The sequence below is a fragment of the Microtus pennsylvanicus genome, chromosome 4 (assembly GCF_037038515.1).
Source record: "Microtus pennsylvanicus isolate mMicPen1 chromosome 4, mMicPen1.hap1, whole genome shotgun sequence".
Classification (NCBI taxonomy): domain Eukaryota; kingdom Metazoa; phylum Chordata; class Mammalia; order Rodentia; family Cricetidae; genus Microtus; species Microtus pennsylvanicus.
The window spans coordinates 11611982-11629067 of record NC_134582.1 but is presented as its reverse complement, the minus strand read 5'-3'; the positions used below and the strand labels follow the sequence as shown (position 1 = coordinate 11629067).

General features: G+C 50.8%; 1 protein-coding gene across 6 annotated transcripts in view; it reads right to left on the bottom strand.

Moving 5' to 3' along the window:
• The window catches only part of Ctif (cap binding complex dependent translation initiation factor), a 240131-nt gene that overhangs the window by 146786 nt on the left and 76259 nt on the right, over positions 1 to 17086 (bottom strand). For all 6 annotated transcript variants that reach the window (XM_075968253.1, XM_075968258.1, XM_075968256.1 and 3 more), the window contains one exon: positions 13805 to 13880. In XM_075968253.1, coding sequence (XP_075824368.1) covers positions 13805 to 13880 — 76 coding nt within the window. The remainder of the gene's footprint in view (positions 1 to 13804; positions 13881 to 17086) is intronic.

Below are 17086 nucleotides of genomic sequence, written 5' to 3'. Positions count from 1 at the left end.
CTCTGGGACTCACAAGAGACACTACAGGCATCTGGCAGCAGAACGGAACATCAGATCCTCCATCCGTAATAGAAATACACGTCCGGGTTTGTGGGAACCAAGCCGGACCACTCACTCCACACAGAACCTTTTTTCTAAGCCCTTCAGATTGGTGCCAAAAGGAAAATCCCTTGTCTTTGAAGAACATACAACTATACACATGCTTTTATCATCTGGCAAGTTCTTCCTTTAGAAGTACCCTCAGAGTGAGTGGCTGAGAACAGTGTGTGTGTGCATGCGTGCATGTGCGTGAGCACGTGTGCATATGTGCACGTGCTTGTGTGTATGACATATATGCATGACAAATTGGACCCAGAAGCATGATGGAGCCTATACTCTTCAGAGGAAGGAGGAAGCTGAGGCCAGGGAAGGAATACCTGCCCTAGGACTCTGCTCGCCAAGTTAGACCACAGAGTCTCAGAGGAGAAGGCCAGAATTACTTCAACTACAGCTACTTGACTTCTGCATTGAGCTCCTGGCCTCTTTACTGTCAACTCATCATGGCTTCCCTTGCAGACAGAAGCTTGTGTTCGCCAGTTTATTCCCGGGTTGGCTTTTGTTTGCCACTTAGTGTATGGTGACACTACCTCCCGCTGACGAGCTACAAGTTTGGGAACAAGTTCGCCACTGTCAGTGGCCATCTAGAACATATGGAGGCTAGATGGTTCATCTGCATACACAAAGCGTGAGCAGAAGGGAAGGACTCTGTAGAATGGTTACATTTCCTTCCATGTATATATAGACCAGGGTTGCCCCCAACTCCTCACCACACTGATGCTCACATGGCTGAGCTGACCTTCAACTGCAGTGATGGCAATGACCCTCCCAGAAGCCCCGGTCTATAGTGGCTCTTCAGGGCTTTAATGCTTAGGAGTTATCAGAAGTACAACCACTAACAGAACACTGAGGAGGCTGGGGGGCTGGTGGCCTCTCTGCACCCCTTAACCCTTCACAAGTATTCATCCCAGGCCATCAAATACAGCAGGATTCTTTGTCTTTTATCTGAGAAAACTGATGAAAAACAAAATAAATCAACCCAACAAAAACAAAACAAAACAACAATCAAAAATCATAGCCACTGATGGAAGGAGACAGAATTAGATTAGAACAACCACTCAGTAAATTATCAGGACCTTATCAAGAGCCATTACTATAGGGCACGCACTTGTAATACTGGCATGCTGAGGAATCAGAATGAACACTTTGGGGCCAGCCTTGGCTACATACACCAAAATCCTGTCTCAACTATTTCCTTGCACCCTCCCCCAACCAAAGCAAAACCCCATTTTCTTGCAAGTAGGTCCTCGGGTCCTGATACTGCGGCATGGGGGCTGGTGAGTGCAATGGGAGAGGGTGCCCCTAGCATGCAAGAAGTCCTGGGTTCTAATGCCAGCAGCACAATGAAGAATAACCAAAGGGCAGTATGGGAAGAGTCCCCTGGGAAGTTTGCCGAAATGCAGATCTGGGTTCAACCTCGAGTTTCTTGTTCAGTTAGAGTGCAAAGAAACCCAAGAGTTAGGAATCTGGACTTTGGGGAAATTTCCAGGGGATTCTGATGCTGTCAGCTGGGAATCCCACTTTGAGAATCTGTTGCAGAGCCAAGGAAGGTGTGTGTTCAGCTAGAAGCTAGAATACATAGGATAGAGAAATGTCTACATACTAGCGGTGGGAAAGGAGGCAGCCTGTTAACTTTGGGTATGTATGAGTCAGAGGCAGAGTCCAGGAGAATCATATACTTAAGGTAGGGCATGGGGGAAAGTAGACTATTCATAGACAGGGAAATTCCAGTCGTCTTTGGTGGACAGGTATGTGGCAGACAAAGAGAAAGGACATGCAGACAGGAGACCAGGGTTCTGGACCAAGGGCCTGTCACCAGGCAGGCTAGAACACAGACGGGCTCAGGTTTGCAGGAGAGAGAACTGAAGGTAGGTAGGCCTTGGAGACAAGAGAAAGTCAGAGCTTTCTGCCAGCTCTGAGGGTCAGTGAAGAATTCTGAGGTAGTGCAAATAAAGGTTTGGTCAGTCCTTTAGGGTCAGGGTCTGTTTTCTTATTTGTAGAGTGGAGGAATGGGCAGAAGAGACAGGGCTTTGTCGGTCTGGGCATGTTCTGACTCTCTGGTCAGCCAGGAAAGCTTTAGCTTTAGGCCTCATCCTGCTGACAGTCCCTTGCAAAGTACAGGGGCACTGGTCTCTTGAATATGCTCGATCTGGTCCCCCAAGACCCCCAACTCAGGTGACCAGGACCATCACAAACACTGCTGACCTCTCCTGGGCTTGACACCACCAGCCCCCTGCCGGCTGCGCAGTACTTTGAGGCCTGGGATTGTGTGGAGCTCACAATGGAAGGAAGAGGGTGTAGGAGGGAGGTCCCTGAGCTGACCCCGGTATTGTTCTTGGGCCAGAAGAAGGCTTCCTCCACCCAGCCACTGCAATACCAGAAAAATGCGACATCAAGCCAGTGAGAGTCGGCGCGTCCTGGGGGGGCTCCCCCGCCTGCTGGCGCTGGCCTGGGAGCTGGGGCCCATTCACATACGCCTGCTGGAGAGCACGTAGCCCTGTCCGCCCCCACTGTCACTCCTGGTGACAGAAGCCCGGGGAAATGAAAATAACCGGCTTCTCCGCCCCCAAATCCACTGCTGCCAGGAAGGAGACCAGAAGCGGCCCCTGGCTCCTAAAGGAATAATGGATGCTTCACACTCTCACAACACCTTCCCCTTCCCCAGTTTCACGGCTCCTTCCGCTGGCGGATCCCAGGCAAGAGCAGGTGGCAGACCAGCAGGCAACCTGCTTACAGGGACTGGCCCAAGCCACCAGTAGCCTCACTAAAGTAGCCGTGTGTGTGTGTGTGTCCAGCTCTTGCAAATGGCTATCAGGTGAGTGGTGAGGCCAAAGAGGAAGTGACCCACTCACCCTGGGCCATGGGCCTTCTAGAGAGGATTGGTGCACCAGTGGTGGAAGAGACACTACCTCTGAGCACCTACAGGTAAGGCCTAGTGGGCCAACTCAGAGTCTGCTCCCAGCACTGAGTGCCTGGCACCTCTGCTGGCCACCTCTTCCCAAGTGCAGCTCACCCCGCGGCACGGAAGGACAGGGAAGGGCAGGTGTTCTTGTCATAGAATTGATCCTGAAGGAGGTAGTATCTGATCTGGCCTCCCTTCGGCCTGTGATTCTCCTTCCCACGAAGACACCCTAGCTCATGCTGGCTTCATGATCTTCTCCTCATGACTGATGGAGCCTTCTGGAATCCAGCAAAGGATTATGGGTAAGGTCTGGTTCAAAGCAGGGCATGGACCCGATAACCTGATATCAAGACCTGTCACAGTCCTAGCCTGCTCCTAACCAAGGAACCAAACGTCTTCCTTAGCTGCTCCTGGGAGCTGGGAGCTGTGTATACTTGTAGGAAGTCCCTGCAGTCTCAACCAGGAGGCCCCGATAAACCTGATCCATGGCTTCCTAAATCCTCCTTTCATGACATTTCCCCACTTAAGAACATCCAGCTGAGTCCTTACTTGGCCTTGAGCCTCTACCAACTGATCTTGAAGCTGATGGAACCGTCTGGACAGCCTTGACCCTACCCTCACAGCCGCTGATGGAACCGTCTGGAAGGCCCTGACCCTACCTACAGCCGCTGATGGAACCGTCTGGAAGGCCCTGACCCTACTCTTGATACTGTGTTCTTTTTTTTTCTTGATACCTTTCCTGCCACACAACCAAAGCTGAGTTCAAGGTCTCTCTCCTCTGGAAAGCACAAACACATTGAGGACTCACGAAACATTAGACACACTCCAAACTAGTCTGGCATCATGTTCCTAGCAGGCCCAGGGAGCCTCTGAGGGCAGATATGGTCTGATTTGTTCAGGATGGCTTCCAAGAGGAAAGCAAGGGAAGATTTGGTGAAGGAGCAAGGAAGGGCTATACCAGGAAAGAGGAACAGGCACATAGGAGAAGCTCCCAGTCCTGTAGTAAGCCAACATCATGCCGACCTCATTCTGGCAGTATTCAGGCTGAGGGAACCATGGGAATCCAAGAGAACCTCTGTCCCCAGCAACCCCAAGACACCGAAGAATGGTTCCTAGTCTCTCAAGTCTGCTCCTGTGTGCTCTCTTCTGGCTGGAACTGGGTCTGGTAATGAAGGGCTTTGCACCAACATCTTACAAATGCTCGCCCATCTCCGCTTTGGCTCACATCTTGAACTCCAGCCTAGCCTCACAATGTCAAACACTATGCAGCCAAAGAAATGGAAGCCCTGAGAGAATTATTTTAGATGAATTACATGATTCTCTGTGGTGGGAGAGATGCTAGGGCTTTTTTTCTTCTTCTGTTGATGCTCCAGGCCAGCATTTGGCAATCTTTTTCATCTTCTTTTGCAGAGAACACTGTCCAATAGCTACTATCCAGGTTTGGAGTCAACAGAGTGATAGCAGAGTTACTTAGCTCTACAGAGTAAATCCTGCCACAGCTAATGAACAAACACAGGGCAGTGGCTATGTGCCAATAAAACTTTATTTTAAAAAATGTGCAGGAGGACTAGACTTGTGTATAGACTTTAGTTTGCGAGAACCTAGCCACATTCTGTGTCATGTGAGGATGGTGGGCTTCCTGCATTCCTTGGAGCCAGCCCTACCCAAGGACAGCCGCTACCTCAGGTCCTGGCTCCCTGAATTCTGCTCCTCATAAGGGTGGGAGGGGAAGAATCCGTGGGAACCTGCTCAGACTCAGCCAGTTGCCTCTTTCCAAGGGCCCTTCCTGGTTGTCACCACCAGAAGTCTTCAACTCCCAAATAGTCACATCTATAAAAAAAGACTCGCGAGTGACAAAAATAACAATAGGCTCGACTCACTAGCACGTTGCCTGTTGTTCCCCACGGGCCCGCTACCTGGAGCCTCAGACAGGAAGCCATGGATTGAAGAGCTTCTGGTCTCCTTCATTGTACGACTGCCTATTTTCGTCCTCAGGGAGGAAACTCCGGGGGAAGCAATGGCTGGGGAGGAGAGGGGCTCTTGTAGGTAGGCACTAGTCTTCAGTCAGTGTGTGTGTGTGTGTGTGTGTGTTTGTAGGTGAGGGGCTCTCGTAGGCAGGTCAGTGTGTGTGTGTGTGTGTGTGTGTGTGTTTGTAGGTGAGGGGCTCTCGTAGGCAGGTCAGTGTGTGTGTGTGTGTGTGTGTGTGTGTGTGTGCGTGTGTGTGTTTGTAGGTGAGGGGCTCTCGTAGGCAGGTCAGTGTGTGTGTGTGTGTGTGTATGTGTGTGTGTGTGTGTGTGTTTGTAGGTGAGGGGCTCTCGTAGGCAGGTCAGTGTGTGTGTGTGCGTGTGCGTGTGTGTGTTTGTAGGTGAGGGGCTCTCGTAGGCAGGTCAGTGTGTGTGTGTGTGTGTGTGTGTGTGTGTGTGTGTGTGACATGGGATGGGATGGACGGGGCTTGTCTAATTTTAAAAAGTAACACACATGTTTGACCCTCCTTCAAAACTCTCAGCAGGGGGCTTTCCTCCTATCTCCCCACCCCTTTCCAGTTTGATTGCCTTCAGAAGTGGAGAGAAAAGACAGCCACTTTCTCTGTGCCAAGAAATGACAGTCACCTCTAACTTGCACATCCTTTGCTGCCTAGAGTCAGAAAATGGGTTTGCAGAGCTGCCGCCTTGTCCTCACCAGTCACAAAGGGGTCAGACTGTCCAAATTTTAATTCCGGCTTTCCTTTGTCAGTCGTGGGTTCCGCTCAATGTAATTGATGCCAGCTCTCCAAACCAAAAAACGATAGCAGAATGGACCTGCCACTACGTGGCTATGAGAATTTAGGGACGGAACATACAGGCTGTATTGACAACAGCCTCAGAGATAGAGATAAATGTTCAGGATCAAAGTACAGAGTGAACTGAGACTGCCGGGAACAAGAGCAATCCAGGGCTCATTTACGCATCCAAGTGTCCACGCGCGGCTAACGACCGGAGGGAGAGCGGAAGCATACAGTCCGTACAGCGTGGATGTGATGGGCGCCAAGAGACGGCGAGGGCACGCAAGGACAGCACAAAACACTCAAAAGGTCTCACAGAGAAGGGGTCAGAAGACAGCCGCAGAATGAATTCAGGAAGAAGTATCTTCTCACTCCTAATGGGCTGTCTTCATCAAACCCCTCCCCTCAGGGCTTGGGGATCTAGGTGTGAGGAGGTGGAAAGACTAGAAGAAGTGGACGGATGACTCTAAAGACACAGCGTCTTCCAGACTTAACAGAACTGATCTACATGTGAACTCACGGAGACTGTGACAGCATGGACCAGAACCACACAGGTTCAAACTAGGCAGAAATCCCGGCACTGAGAAGGAGGAGTGGACACAAAGCAAGAAGCTTATTACGGTTGTTGTCTGGTGGGAAAGGGAGACTCCATTTTCTCCAATGGAGTGTCACTGGGTCTATCAACCACACTCAAGGGCAGCCCTCATGCTCAGGGGCAGCTGACCAACACAGGACAAACTCCATGGGTTTTTTGTTTTGTTTTGTTTGTGTGTGTGTGTATGTGTGTGTGTATGTATGTGTGTGTGTGTGTGTGAACTTTATTGTTTTGCGTTTTTCTTTTTTTTTTCTTGAGAGAGAAATAATACTAAGTTGAGTACATGGGGGCATGGGGGAGGATCTAGGGGGAGCTGCAGGAAGGAAAAGAATATGATTAAAATATATCATTTAAAAATTTAAAGTCAGTAAAAAAAAATGAAAGACGTGAGTGTCGTCATGGAAGCACTTGGCCCGTGTCAGCAAGCGTGAGTCACGCATCATACCCATTGATGGTGTCTCATGGAGGGAACACCAGATGATGTGCACCATCCTCTGGGAAGGGATCCAGGCCTGCATCTTAACCCAGCCCGTCAGAGGGGTCCAACTGGTGCTTGTGCATGGAATGAAAGCGCTTCAGGGCTGAGGGCAGGGCACAGGGAGAATGAAGCTTGGTGTTCACATGATGTTTTGTGCCTGAACATTTAGGGGTGTTTTACTAATCCTATGCCTATGAGTTCACGGAACCGGAAGTTGCCAGAAGACTTGGCAAGATGGCCAATACAGCCCTAGGGGACGACAGTCACTCTTTCCCATCTAGAGGGATAGACTGGGCTACAGGCACTCCGCGTTACCCTACTATATGCAGCAACAGCGCCCCCTACCAGAGGAAGGACGCAGCTCCTGCCTCAACACCATCTTAAAAAAATCTGACAAGTACGAGATGAGTCAGGGGAATTCTTGGTTATCATTTCATGGGAGGCTGATTGTCCCTCAGGGTCCCGGGGGTGTGGTGAGTGTTAATTCCCACCCTGTCTTTATCTGATGTCTGGCAGGGGGGAAATCTTAGTACCATTCTGTGCTCTTCCCTCTGTATCTCCCGACCTCTCTGGGGTTTACATGAAGAAATGCTTTAGATACATTCTCTGTCCCTTGGGCCTTTGGGGGCCCTCCATAGGGAGTGTCTTGGGCACATTCATGAGACAAGACATTCCATTTGACTTAGTCACACAGAACTTTCCAGGCATGCCTGGCCCACTTCTCCTAAGCCAGCTCAGTCACTAGAGGTCAGAGACAAGCACTAACCGTTAACAGGCACAGAGTTTAGCTTACAAATTTCCTAGCAGAGACACAAAATGAAGAAGCAAGGCGTACTGCCTTTCCTATTGCCAAACAAATCACAGACGGCATGCCATTTGCCTGATGAAGAAGCCAAGGGAAAGGATCAAACGTGGCCCTAGCTGGGCATGGTGGCACATGACTATAATCCCAGCATGCTGGAGGCAGAAGAAGGTGAACCGGTGGAAGTGTGAAGTCAGCCTGGTCTACAAAGTGAGACTTGTCTCAAAACAAACAACAAACAAACAACACACAAAATCTGTACAGGAAAAACTTAGGATACATCAGATGTATCCATTAACAAGGCCTTTCTATTGCAGAGGTCACAGGAACATCCCGTTAAGACTGTGAGGCTCCTGTCTATGCCCAGGGAACATGAAGAAAAGCATGTCGGGTTGGTATCTCTCTACACTAGTTGCTGGCAGGCCGAGGTGGGATGGGCAGAGACTCACAGCAACAGGGAACTAGCCCCTGAAGTCACCATACCTGGGGGTGGAAAAGCCCAAGGCTGGGGTTTCCTTCAGGGATGGGACAGCGGTAAGGTCAGAGGCATGCAAGAGGAGCAGGCCTCATTTCTTTACCTCCATTTGAACTTGGCTAGATTAAGGATCTCAGAACTTGGTCTGTCCCCTCTGGCCTATCAGTTCTTGTCCTTCCAAGGGCAGAAGCCAACACTTTGCAACTTCCCAGACTCACATCAGTATTGCATCTCCTGCATGCTTGGGCACCCTGAGAAGGCAGTCAGTCCTCCTGTCTGGTAGCTCCTGGGGTAATAGCCATAGGTTTGGAGGATTCTGGGGACCTTAGTGCAGCAGAGGATGTCTGGATCCGAGTGCTGTGCCGTTCACTCCCTCGCTCTCCTCTAGACTCTGGATAGGGCTGTTTGGGACCTGCTCACCAGTCATTTATACCCGGTGACTGTTAAAGACACCGTTGACTGCTGAGGACCAGACAGGAGCTGGCAGAGTGGTTCGCTGGCACCCTCTAGTGGCAGCACGCAGTCACCCGTAATGACAGGAATGGGATGTCCCCTGCACTGCAGCAGGGCAGGCAGACCACTCCTGAGTAGTTCATCACCTGGTGCCATGATGACACATCGAAGTCCCTCGGGACCCCAGAGTAAGGCTGGCCGTGTGGGTTCCAGGCTCTGCCCTGCACTATGGTTTCACCACCCATAACAACTGAACCTCGAGTCCATGGTTTCTCCTGTGGCCGCACCTGACCAGAGTCCTAGAGAGTAATGTCAGCTAGACTCAGCAAGGGCTGGTAGGGTCCTGGGCTTCGGCTGTGGGAACTAGGTCAAAGACCAGGGAGCTGATCTCCAATCGAGATACCCCACCCCAACCCCAGTGCTCCCAGGAGAACTACCACAAGCATTAAGCCTGGAGCCACTGGGGACCCCTGCTCATTTGGAGCCCCAAGGCTTTGGAAATTGCAGCAACACGGGGAGGAAGGTGGCGCCTGTAGGGAGAGGACCCAGACTTTGCCCCAAGGGACTCTGACCTGGGCACAGCGCCAGCATCTGTTTGGCATCTACAGCTCTAATGATGCCCTTCCTGAGGAACACATGCCATTCTCTCTAAATGGCTGGAGCAAAGTATCTGCCTGTGAACGTTGGTTGCGTGAAGGAGGAAGAAACAGTTCAGTGAAGGAATGAAAGAGGAAGGTTGGCAGGGGCATCTGCTGCCCACTGAGCACCTGCCTGCTCCCTCCCCTGCTGCGACGCTACAGCTGAGTGTGATCCCATGCCAACTCCATCCCGTGGGATGTGAGAAGTGATACTTCTGGGACCAAACACTTACGACCCAGGGCATGAACTCCCTACTCTTTATTTCTGCTAGGGCTACCTAGATGCCATGGGGTGGCAGGACTACAGACAGAATCCAACTGGACCCTCGAATCCCCAAGGAGCCAGTTGGGGACATTTGGCTTCTCTAACCCTAGTGTGTGAAGTCACTGAGATTGGAGTTTAATACTGTCTAGTGGCCTATAAAATCCTAACAAAGGAGATGATGGGAAAACCTTCCAGCCATACCCCAGAAATAACACCCCAAAGAGCATAGCTAGGCTGGCACTAAAGCATCAGCATGAAGTGATGGGGGACACTCTGGCTGGGGGCAGAGTGGAGGTGTGGGGGTGAAGGGAACGGCCTCAATGTCAGAACAACTGAACCCCCATAACTTCTATCCTCCGGATGGCCGCAGTCACACCTCTAGAAAGCCATTCTTCCAAAGTGTCCTCTCAAGGGGGACTGGGGTTGTATTACGAAGGTGCATATATGGCCTGGAGTTGTGAAGGACATATGGGCACAGGGAGGGAGTCTTGGCACGTCAATGAACAGGAATGCTGGGACAGGAACCATTATGCAGGGGTGAAAGGAGGTGGGAGCGGGGCTGGGAGGATGGACTTGCCCTGTATATCTGAGAGGGTGCCATAGGAGAGGTGACCAGGACAAGGTGGGGCATGAGCTGGATGTGAGGCAGAGGGAAAACAAAGAGGAACGAAGGGTCAGGGCAGATGGGGACAGGACCCAGCTGTACTGCTGGTAGGGTAGACTGAGCCCAGGACAGAGGCTGGGCGGGTGAGCTGGATCAAGAAACTGGAGACAGTAGCATGGGCTTCTGTGGGAAGAGGGGCTGATGGGGACAGAGTTAGAGGGACCTTGGTGTCCCTCTTGTCTTGAGGTGAGAGTAGAAGGCTGGTTGACCTCCTTTATCCAGCTCTTGGCTCCAGATGGGAGGGAAGGGAGCTAGTGAGTTTCACTTATCTCTGCACATGCTGCTGTGGGACAATGGTCTTTTATCCTGCCACTTGTATTTTAATAAAATACTGATTGGCCAGTAGCCAGGCAGGAAGTAGAGGCAGGGCAATAAGAACAGTAGAATTCTGGGAAGAGAAAAACTCAGTCTGCAGATGTCATCTAGACACAGAGGAAGCAAGATGAGAATGCCTTGCTGATGAAAGGTACCAAGACATGTGGCTAACACAGACAAGAATTATGAGTTAAGATGTAAGACATAAGAGTTAATAAGAAGCCTGAGCTAATATGCCAACCAGTTTATAATTAATGTAGATCTCTGCGTGTTTCTTTGGGACTGAATGTTCAGGGGGGATAGAAACCTTGGTCAACATGTGTCCCAGGGACTCTAAGCTAGGGAGAGTTTTCCTTCTTAGGCAGTGGTCTTTATAGTCTTTACTTGGACACAAGGTACCTTCTCCATAAATTTGGAAGTAAGAATGATGATATACCCTCTCCAGTCACTGGCATTCAGTGGCTGAAGTGAGGAACACCCTGCACTGCATTATGTGACCCCTATACTGTCAAGTCCTATACACATCAACACCCAAGAGCCCCAAGGGACAACTGAAGTAGGCACCTCCAGCTGTGAGGAGCTCTGAGGGATGTTTAAGAGCTCTTAGAACTGTCATCCCCTGAACATCCACTTCTCTGGGACCTGGAATTCTCATGCTAGAGAGCATCATTCTTGGGCGATGCAAAGCCTCCATGCAGCGGGTAAGCCACAGGCAGAGTCAACTGGGATCCGAGGTTTCTGACTGCTGCTGCACATGGGAATTTCCTGCAGTATTGCAGAACTGTGGATTTCTCTGTACGATTCTGAAGCTGGGCAGGCCTTCCCATGATGCAGCAGGGTTGGTCTGTGCAACCAGCACACGGTATATGGAAGAGCAGTGCTGTCCTGAGATAAGGCAGCAAAAGGCTGACTCTGACATCCTCTCCTGTTCTTGCTTTTCATAGTTGTCTTCTAAGAATCTGTCTGTCTTTCTGTCTGCCTCTCTCTGTGCATGATGTTGCGTGTGGGTGCACAGGCAACAGCCCGGTCTTCAGGTAAGAGGACACCATTGTAGAGATGCTTCTCTCCTTTCATCTTTGTGCGGGTTCCAGGGAATGAACTCAGGCCATCCGGCTTGTGCAGCAAGTTTGCTCACCCACTGTGCCACTTAACCAGCCCACTCCTTACTTGCTTTGACTCTGATGTGTTGTGAACTGACCTATGAATTAAGTGTGGCAGCACACACCTGCAATCTAGGATTCAGAAGGCGAAGGCAGAAGGGTCAATGTGAGTTTAAGGCCTACAACAGAGAGACCCTACTAAAACAAACAATAGAAACATATGGTAAGCTGGGCGGTGGTGGCACACGCCTTTAATCTCAGCACTTGGGTGGCAGAGGCAGGTGGATGGATCTCTGTAAGTTCAAAGTCACCCTGGTCTACAAGAGCTAGTTCCAGGACAGACTCCAAAGCTTCAGAGAAACCCTGTCTTGAAAGAAAGAAAGAAAGAAAGAAAGAAAGAAAGAAAGAAAGAAAGAAAGAAAGAAAGGTAAAGGTTCTATCAACAGGATTAGTGGGGAAGGACAGCAAGCATCTGCTGGAGTTAAAGCCTCATGCTAAAACACATGAGAAACAGAAGGCAGAAGAGACAGACCCATGGGAACTTCTAAAAAATGAAACACACCAGAGGGGATGAACAGTCACTTAGACACTGCAGGAAAAGATGGTGAGCTTGAAGATAAAACAGCAGAAGTTAACCCAAATAAAGAAGGGGGGAAGACCTCTAAAAATAGCAGATTTTTGGCAAGCCACAGGGAATGAGAAGTGGGGCCTACAGACAGTTGGAGGCATGGTGGGGGACGAGGAGATACACTGCAGAGCTCCCAATATGGGGGCTGGGGAGGTGGCTGGGTAGTAAAGAGCTTGTTGGACAAGCATGGGGACCAGCGTCCCATCTCCAGGATCTACGGTAAAGCAGGCTGTAGTGCTGCGTGCCTCTAAGTACCAGTGTTGGGGAGGAAGAGGTGGAGGACTTGCTGGTCAGCCTGTTTAACCACATTGTCAAGCTCCAGGCTGGACTACGTACTGGTTAGTTTTTTTGTTTGTTTGTTTGTTTTTTATCTATTTGACAAAAGTTCAGGTCATCTGGGAAAAAAGAAACTCAATTAAGGAATTTCCTCCATCAGACTGTCCTGTGGTCAGGTCTGTGGGAGCATTTTTCTGGACTGATGATTGATAGGGACAGGCAGCCCATGGTGGGTGGGTCCATCCCTGGGCTGGTGGTCCTGGGTTCTATAAGAAAGCAGGCTGTGCAAGTCAAGGGAACAAGCCATTGAGCAGCAACCCTCCATGGCCTCTGCTTCAGCTCATTCCTTTAGGTCCCTGCTCCAACGTCCTTCATAATGGGCGGTACACTGTAAGCTGAATTAACCCTTTCTTTCCCAAGCTACTTTTGATCATGATGTTTATCCCAGCAATAGAAAACGGATCGGGCAGTCTCAAAGAATAAAGTAGACATCAACTGAAGGATAGTAGATAGCAAGAAGGGTTTTGCCTACTCCTGTGTCCACACACACATACTTCCAGATATGACAAAACCACAAACTCCAGATCTAAGAGACTCAGAAAACCCAGAGAGAGAAAGGGGGAAAGAGCCCTGCCAGCCCATGTTCACTGAACTGTGGGGCTGTCTCCTGCCTCTCTCAGTGACAGGCTCAAGACACAGAGAGGACAAGAAAGAGGGCGGAGACAGGAAAGCGTATTGAGTACAGGTCAGCAGCTGAGATCAGGGGATTAGACGAGCAGGTGATACGGTAGAGGAGTGGCAGGCAGGCCACCTCTCTCCAGTCCCCTTCTAGGGGACTATGCCCATCTCCGGGACAGCCAGATCCCTGCCATTTCCTCTGAAGTCTCAAATTCTCGGCGCCCCTAGACCTGAATTCACTCAGTTCTGCTGAGTGGGTCCTCTCTGTCGTGGAGCTTGGAGCTCCCACTTGGGTAAAGGAACCAAACCAAGAGCAAAGTGAGCAAGTGCAGCAGGCACCAGAGGCTGACAGGACACCTTCGTTGTTCAAAAGCCGCATTAGACACTGTAGAGCCGTTGTCCGCATGAGCGTGCGGCAGAATGCTCACCCACTGTGTGGTCAGGTCAAGGAACAAACTTCCAAGCCCGGGTGGTGGCCATCACAAGTCCCCTTCATCAAGAGACAGAGGCCTGTCCTTATGTGTCACCAAGGGGCTGCCACAAACACTGTCCATGGGACACCTGGTTCAAGGTGAGCCCCCAAGCTACACACCTGCTCCTATTACCCACGCAGTACACCACTGGCTGGAGCAAGGGACCGGCAGGAGTGCCCAGGCAGAGAGCAGGCTGAGGACCTACCTGCCAGGTTGGGAGGACCTTCTCGATGTCATTCAGGTTGATGCCATCCCCATCTTCCAGCTTCCCTTTTCCACACCTAGACCACAAAAGACAGAAAGGCATTGGAGGGCCAGTTTATCCATGTCCGAATCCTTGCCTGGCTGCAGGACAGGAGGTGGTCAGGAGAGGAGTGACTCTGCTATCTCTCAGGATTCCCTCCTAAGGAAAGGGTCCCAGAGGTGGATTCCTCTAGTCCTCCTGCAGCATGCAACTGAAGAGTGATGAGAGATGAATCCACTGACACTGTGTGTGTCCGTGTGTCCCCCCCTCGCCTCTCTGCGCCCCCTACCCCTGCTTCTAGGCACAGCAGCTAAGATCCTAGACTAATGAATACCCCCACAGATGCATAATCCCTGAAAATGCCAGTTCTTTGGGCCCATTGAACCAAAGGTAAAATCAGTGAACCTGAGAGACCAAACACCTATCTCAAGGTCACACAGGGAGGCAGGGGATTGCAGAAACACCAGCATAGCTTCTTTCCCTTTGTCTGAGGCCTGTAAAGCCAGCTACTTGGCTACATTGTGTCCTCTGTGTTCAGGGTCTCTGTGGATGGGAGTGTCTGCAGGCTGGAGATGCTGGACCCATGCGCTGCCCAAAGCTCTAACTTCTTGCACAGGTAAACCTATCTACTATGACAAGACTGCGAGAGTTTAGACTCCAGCTGCATCCCTTCCTGAGGAACTCCATATAAATCACTTAACTTTCTTACACCTCTGTTCCTTCATTTGGAAAATGGAGATCATAACAGAGCCTAACATCATAGCCTGATTAGTAGATTAAAACGGTAACAACATAAGGCACATGGTGAGTGTATCCACATTGCCACATCCATGTTGGTTACGGTGCTGTTAAGGTGCAGAGGAGCAGGTAGGAAGGAGAACAATTCAGAGCCTAGATTCAGAGGCTGGTCCAGCCTCAGGCACGTTTCTCATTTCTGAGTCTCCCAGGGGATAACACCTCCAGCTTCAGAGTTAATGCAACTCAAATCCCAGGGGCATTTTCTCATTTGTTTAAATATCTGTCTACCATCGCTTCTGGATTCCTGTCAAGGGAAATAATCCAGATGTTCCGGACCTTAGAGCTCTTGGTAAGAGTAAATTGGAAGCTCACCTCCTAGGGCTGTGAGCCTGAGCTCCACTAGGGGGCAGCATGAGACAAGTGTCCCAAAAGCTGTCAGAAAAGTACTGGGTGCCAGGCAGAAAAAAAAAAGATGGCAGGACAAACTAGCAGAGGCTTGGGTGGGAGAAATCAGGGATCAGAACTAGGTCTCTTCTTGTCTTTATCAGGCATGACTATGCCAGGCTGGGAGTCTAGCCTGGCACCTAAGTTCAACAAGCTGGGAACTGGTAGGAGATAGCCCCATGGAACTGTGGCCAAAGGCAGCACTGCAGAAATGCAGAGGGGTGAGGTATAGTCGATGGGCAGAGGGTAGGAAGGACAGTTTGAGAGAATGGAGAAGAAAGTCCCAGGGCAGTGGGAGGGAGGTGCAGGAGAGCCAGGAGTTCAAACCAGTTATGCTCAAAGCTGAGCTTCGGGCTGGAGAGTGATGTCTGGGTTGAGGGGGAGAGGGTGCTGGCAGAGGGCCTAGGCTAGTCCAGGCTTAGACAGGGGGAGCTGGAGCAGTGGGGCATGAGAGGTGACCGGTCTAAGGTGAGAAAAGAAAGCTCAGGCCCTGCTACCACACCCAGTATGCAGTGCTGGGCCACAGTGGGGAGGCAGAGAAAGGCCTGGACCATGCTGCCATCTTTGGACTAATCTGCTTGATGGTGATGGGCTGGCCCTGTGAAAGCACCCACCGTGTGCCATTAGCCTGTGAAAGCACCCACTGTGTGCCATTAGCTTGTGAAAGCATACACTGTGTGCCACGAACAGGCCATAGATGTTGAAGGTGCTGAGGAACTGGCCCCAGTGGAACACCCTACACACATGACACACAAGGTCTCATGTGGGTAAAACATGCCTGGCAACTGAACTTTCCAGCTGGAGTTGGGCTTGAAGTCTGTGGCAGACTCCACTGAATAAGTATGGGCCTGGCCTTTCCTTCTCACCTTAGCGGTCTGAGGTCAGCAGTGGGCAGGGTACAAGGGCCACCTCTGATCCCTGGCCTGCCTGGTCAGGGTAAAACTTCCTACAAACCTGCAGGTGTGGCAGGCAGATGGTGGCTGCAGACCAGCTGAGTCACTGCTGCCAGTGGGGTTGCCAAGGCAACAGCCCGCTCCAGGTCTGTCCCTCTATGGAAACACAAGCTGTGGGAAGTCTTGGCAACCTGTTTCTGAGGGAGGCTGCAGTGGCTGGACACGTGGACTCCATCCTTCACATGGCAAGGCTAAGGGGGACAGGGCTCCTCTCCTAGTCACAAGGCAGACACAGGGCACTGCCTATAAATCCGGAGCAGCAGGATTGGTCCAGGGCCGGGTGCCCACCCCTAGAAAGTTGAGCCAGCCTATGCTCAACTGGGTGGGCGAGCCTAGAAAAGGAGGTCTAGAGACCCAAAGCTGCTGAACTGGGTAACCGGTCCTCTGGATTTAGACAGGACAGTGATGCTAGGCACAGAAGAGTCTCCCCTGCGCAGCCATTAGTCACTTCCTCCAAGTAACCCGTATGTGATAAGGCTGCTCATCGCACTGAGGGAGGCTGATGCACGCATTCCCCACTCACAGGCGAAGGTGTTACTATCACCTGGATTTTCCGAGGCTCAGTTTTCCCACTGGTGTCACAAGACACGCTCCCAGGGGACACTGGAGGGACCGGGGCTATCCAGGAAATAACTCTGAAGTACTCCTGAGGTGCTCCAGAGTGCCCCATTTTCACCTCATTTCGTGGGTATTCTACTTAACCCTTTCTGAACCCCACCTCTCTCAGGTTCCTGCTCAGTACCGAATAGGGAGGCCTGTGCCACTAAGAGGAATGTCCTCTACAGGTGGGAAGGGACAGGAGGCTGATGGAGGACACATGGCAACGCAGTAAGACATCCCATGACGTCAGTTATTTTCGGGCAAGGGTAACAGGGAGACACGAGTGAGCAGCAAGAATTGGACGAAGTGCAAAGAAAATCATAAAAATAAAAATGACCCCCAAAGTGAGAAACAAGTGAGGTTGAGGATGGAAAAAAAACCAGAACTCTTCTATGCTGCTAGTGAAAATGTAAAATATTCAGCATCTTTGGGAACACTTTATAGTTCTGAAAAAGTTACACACAGTTCCCATGACTGAGCAATCCCACAAGCAGAGGCTTAAACAGAA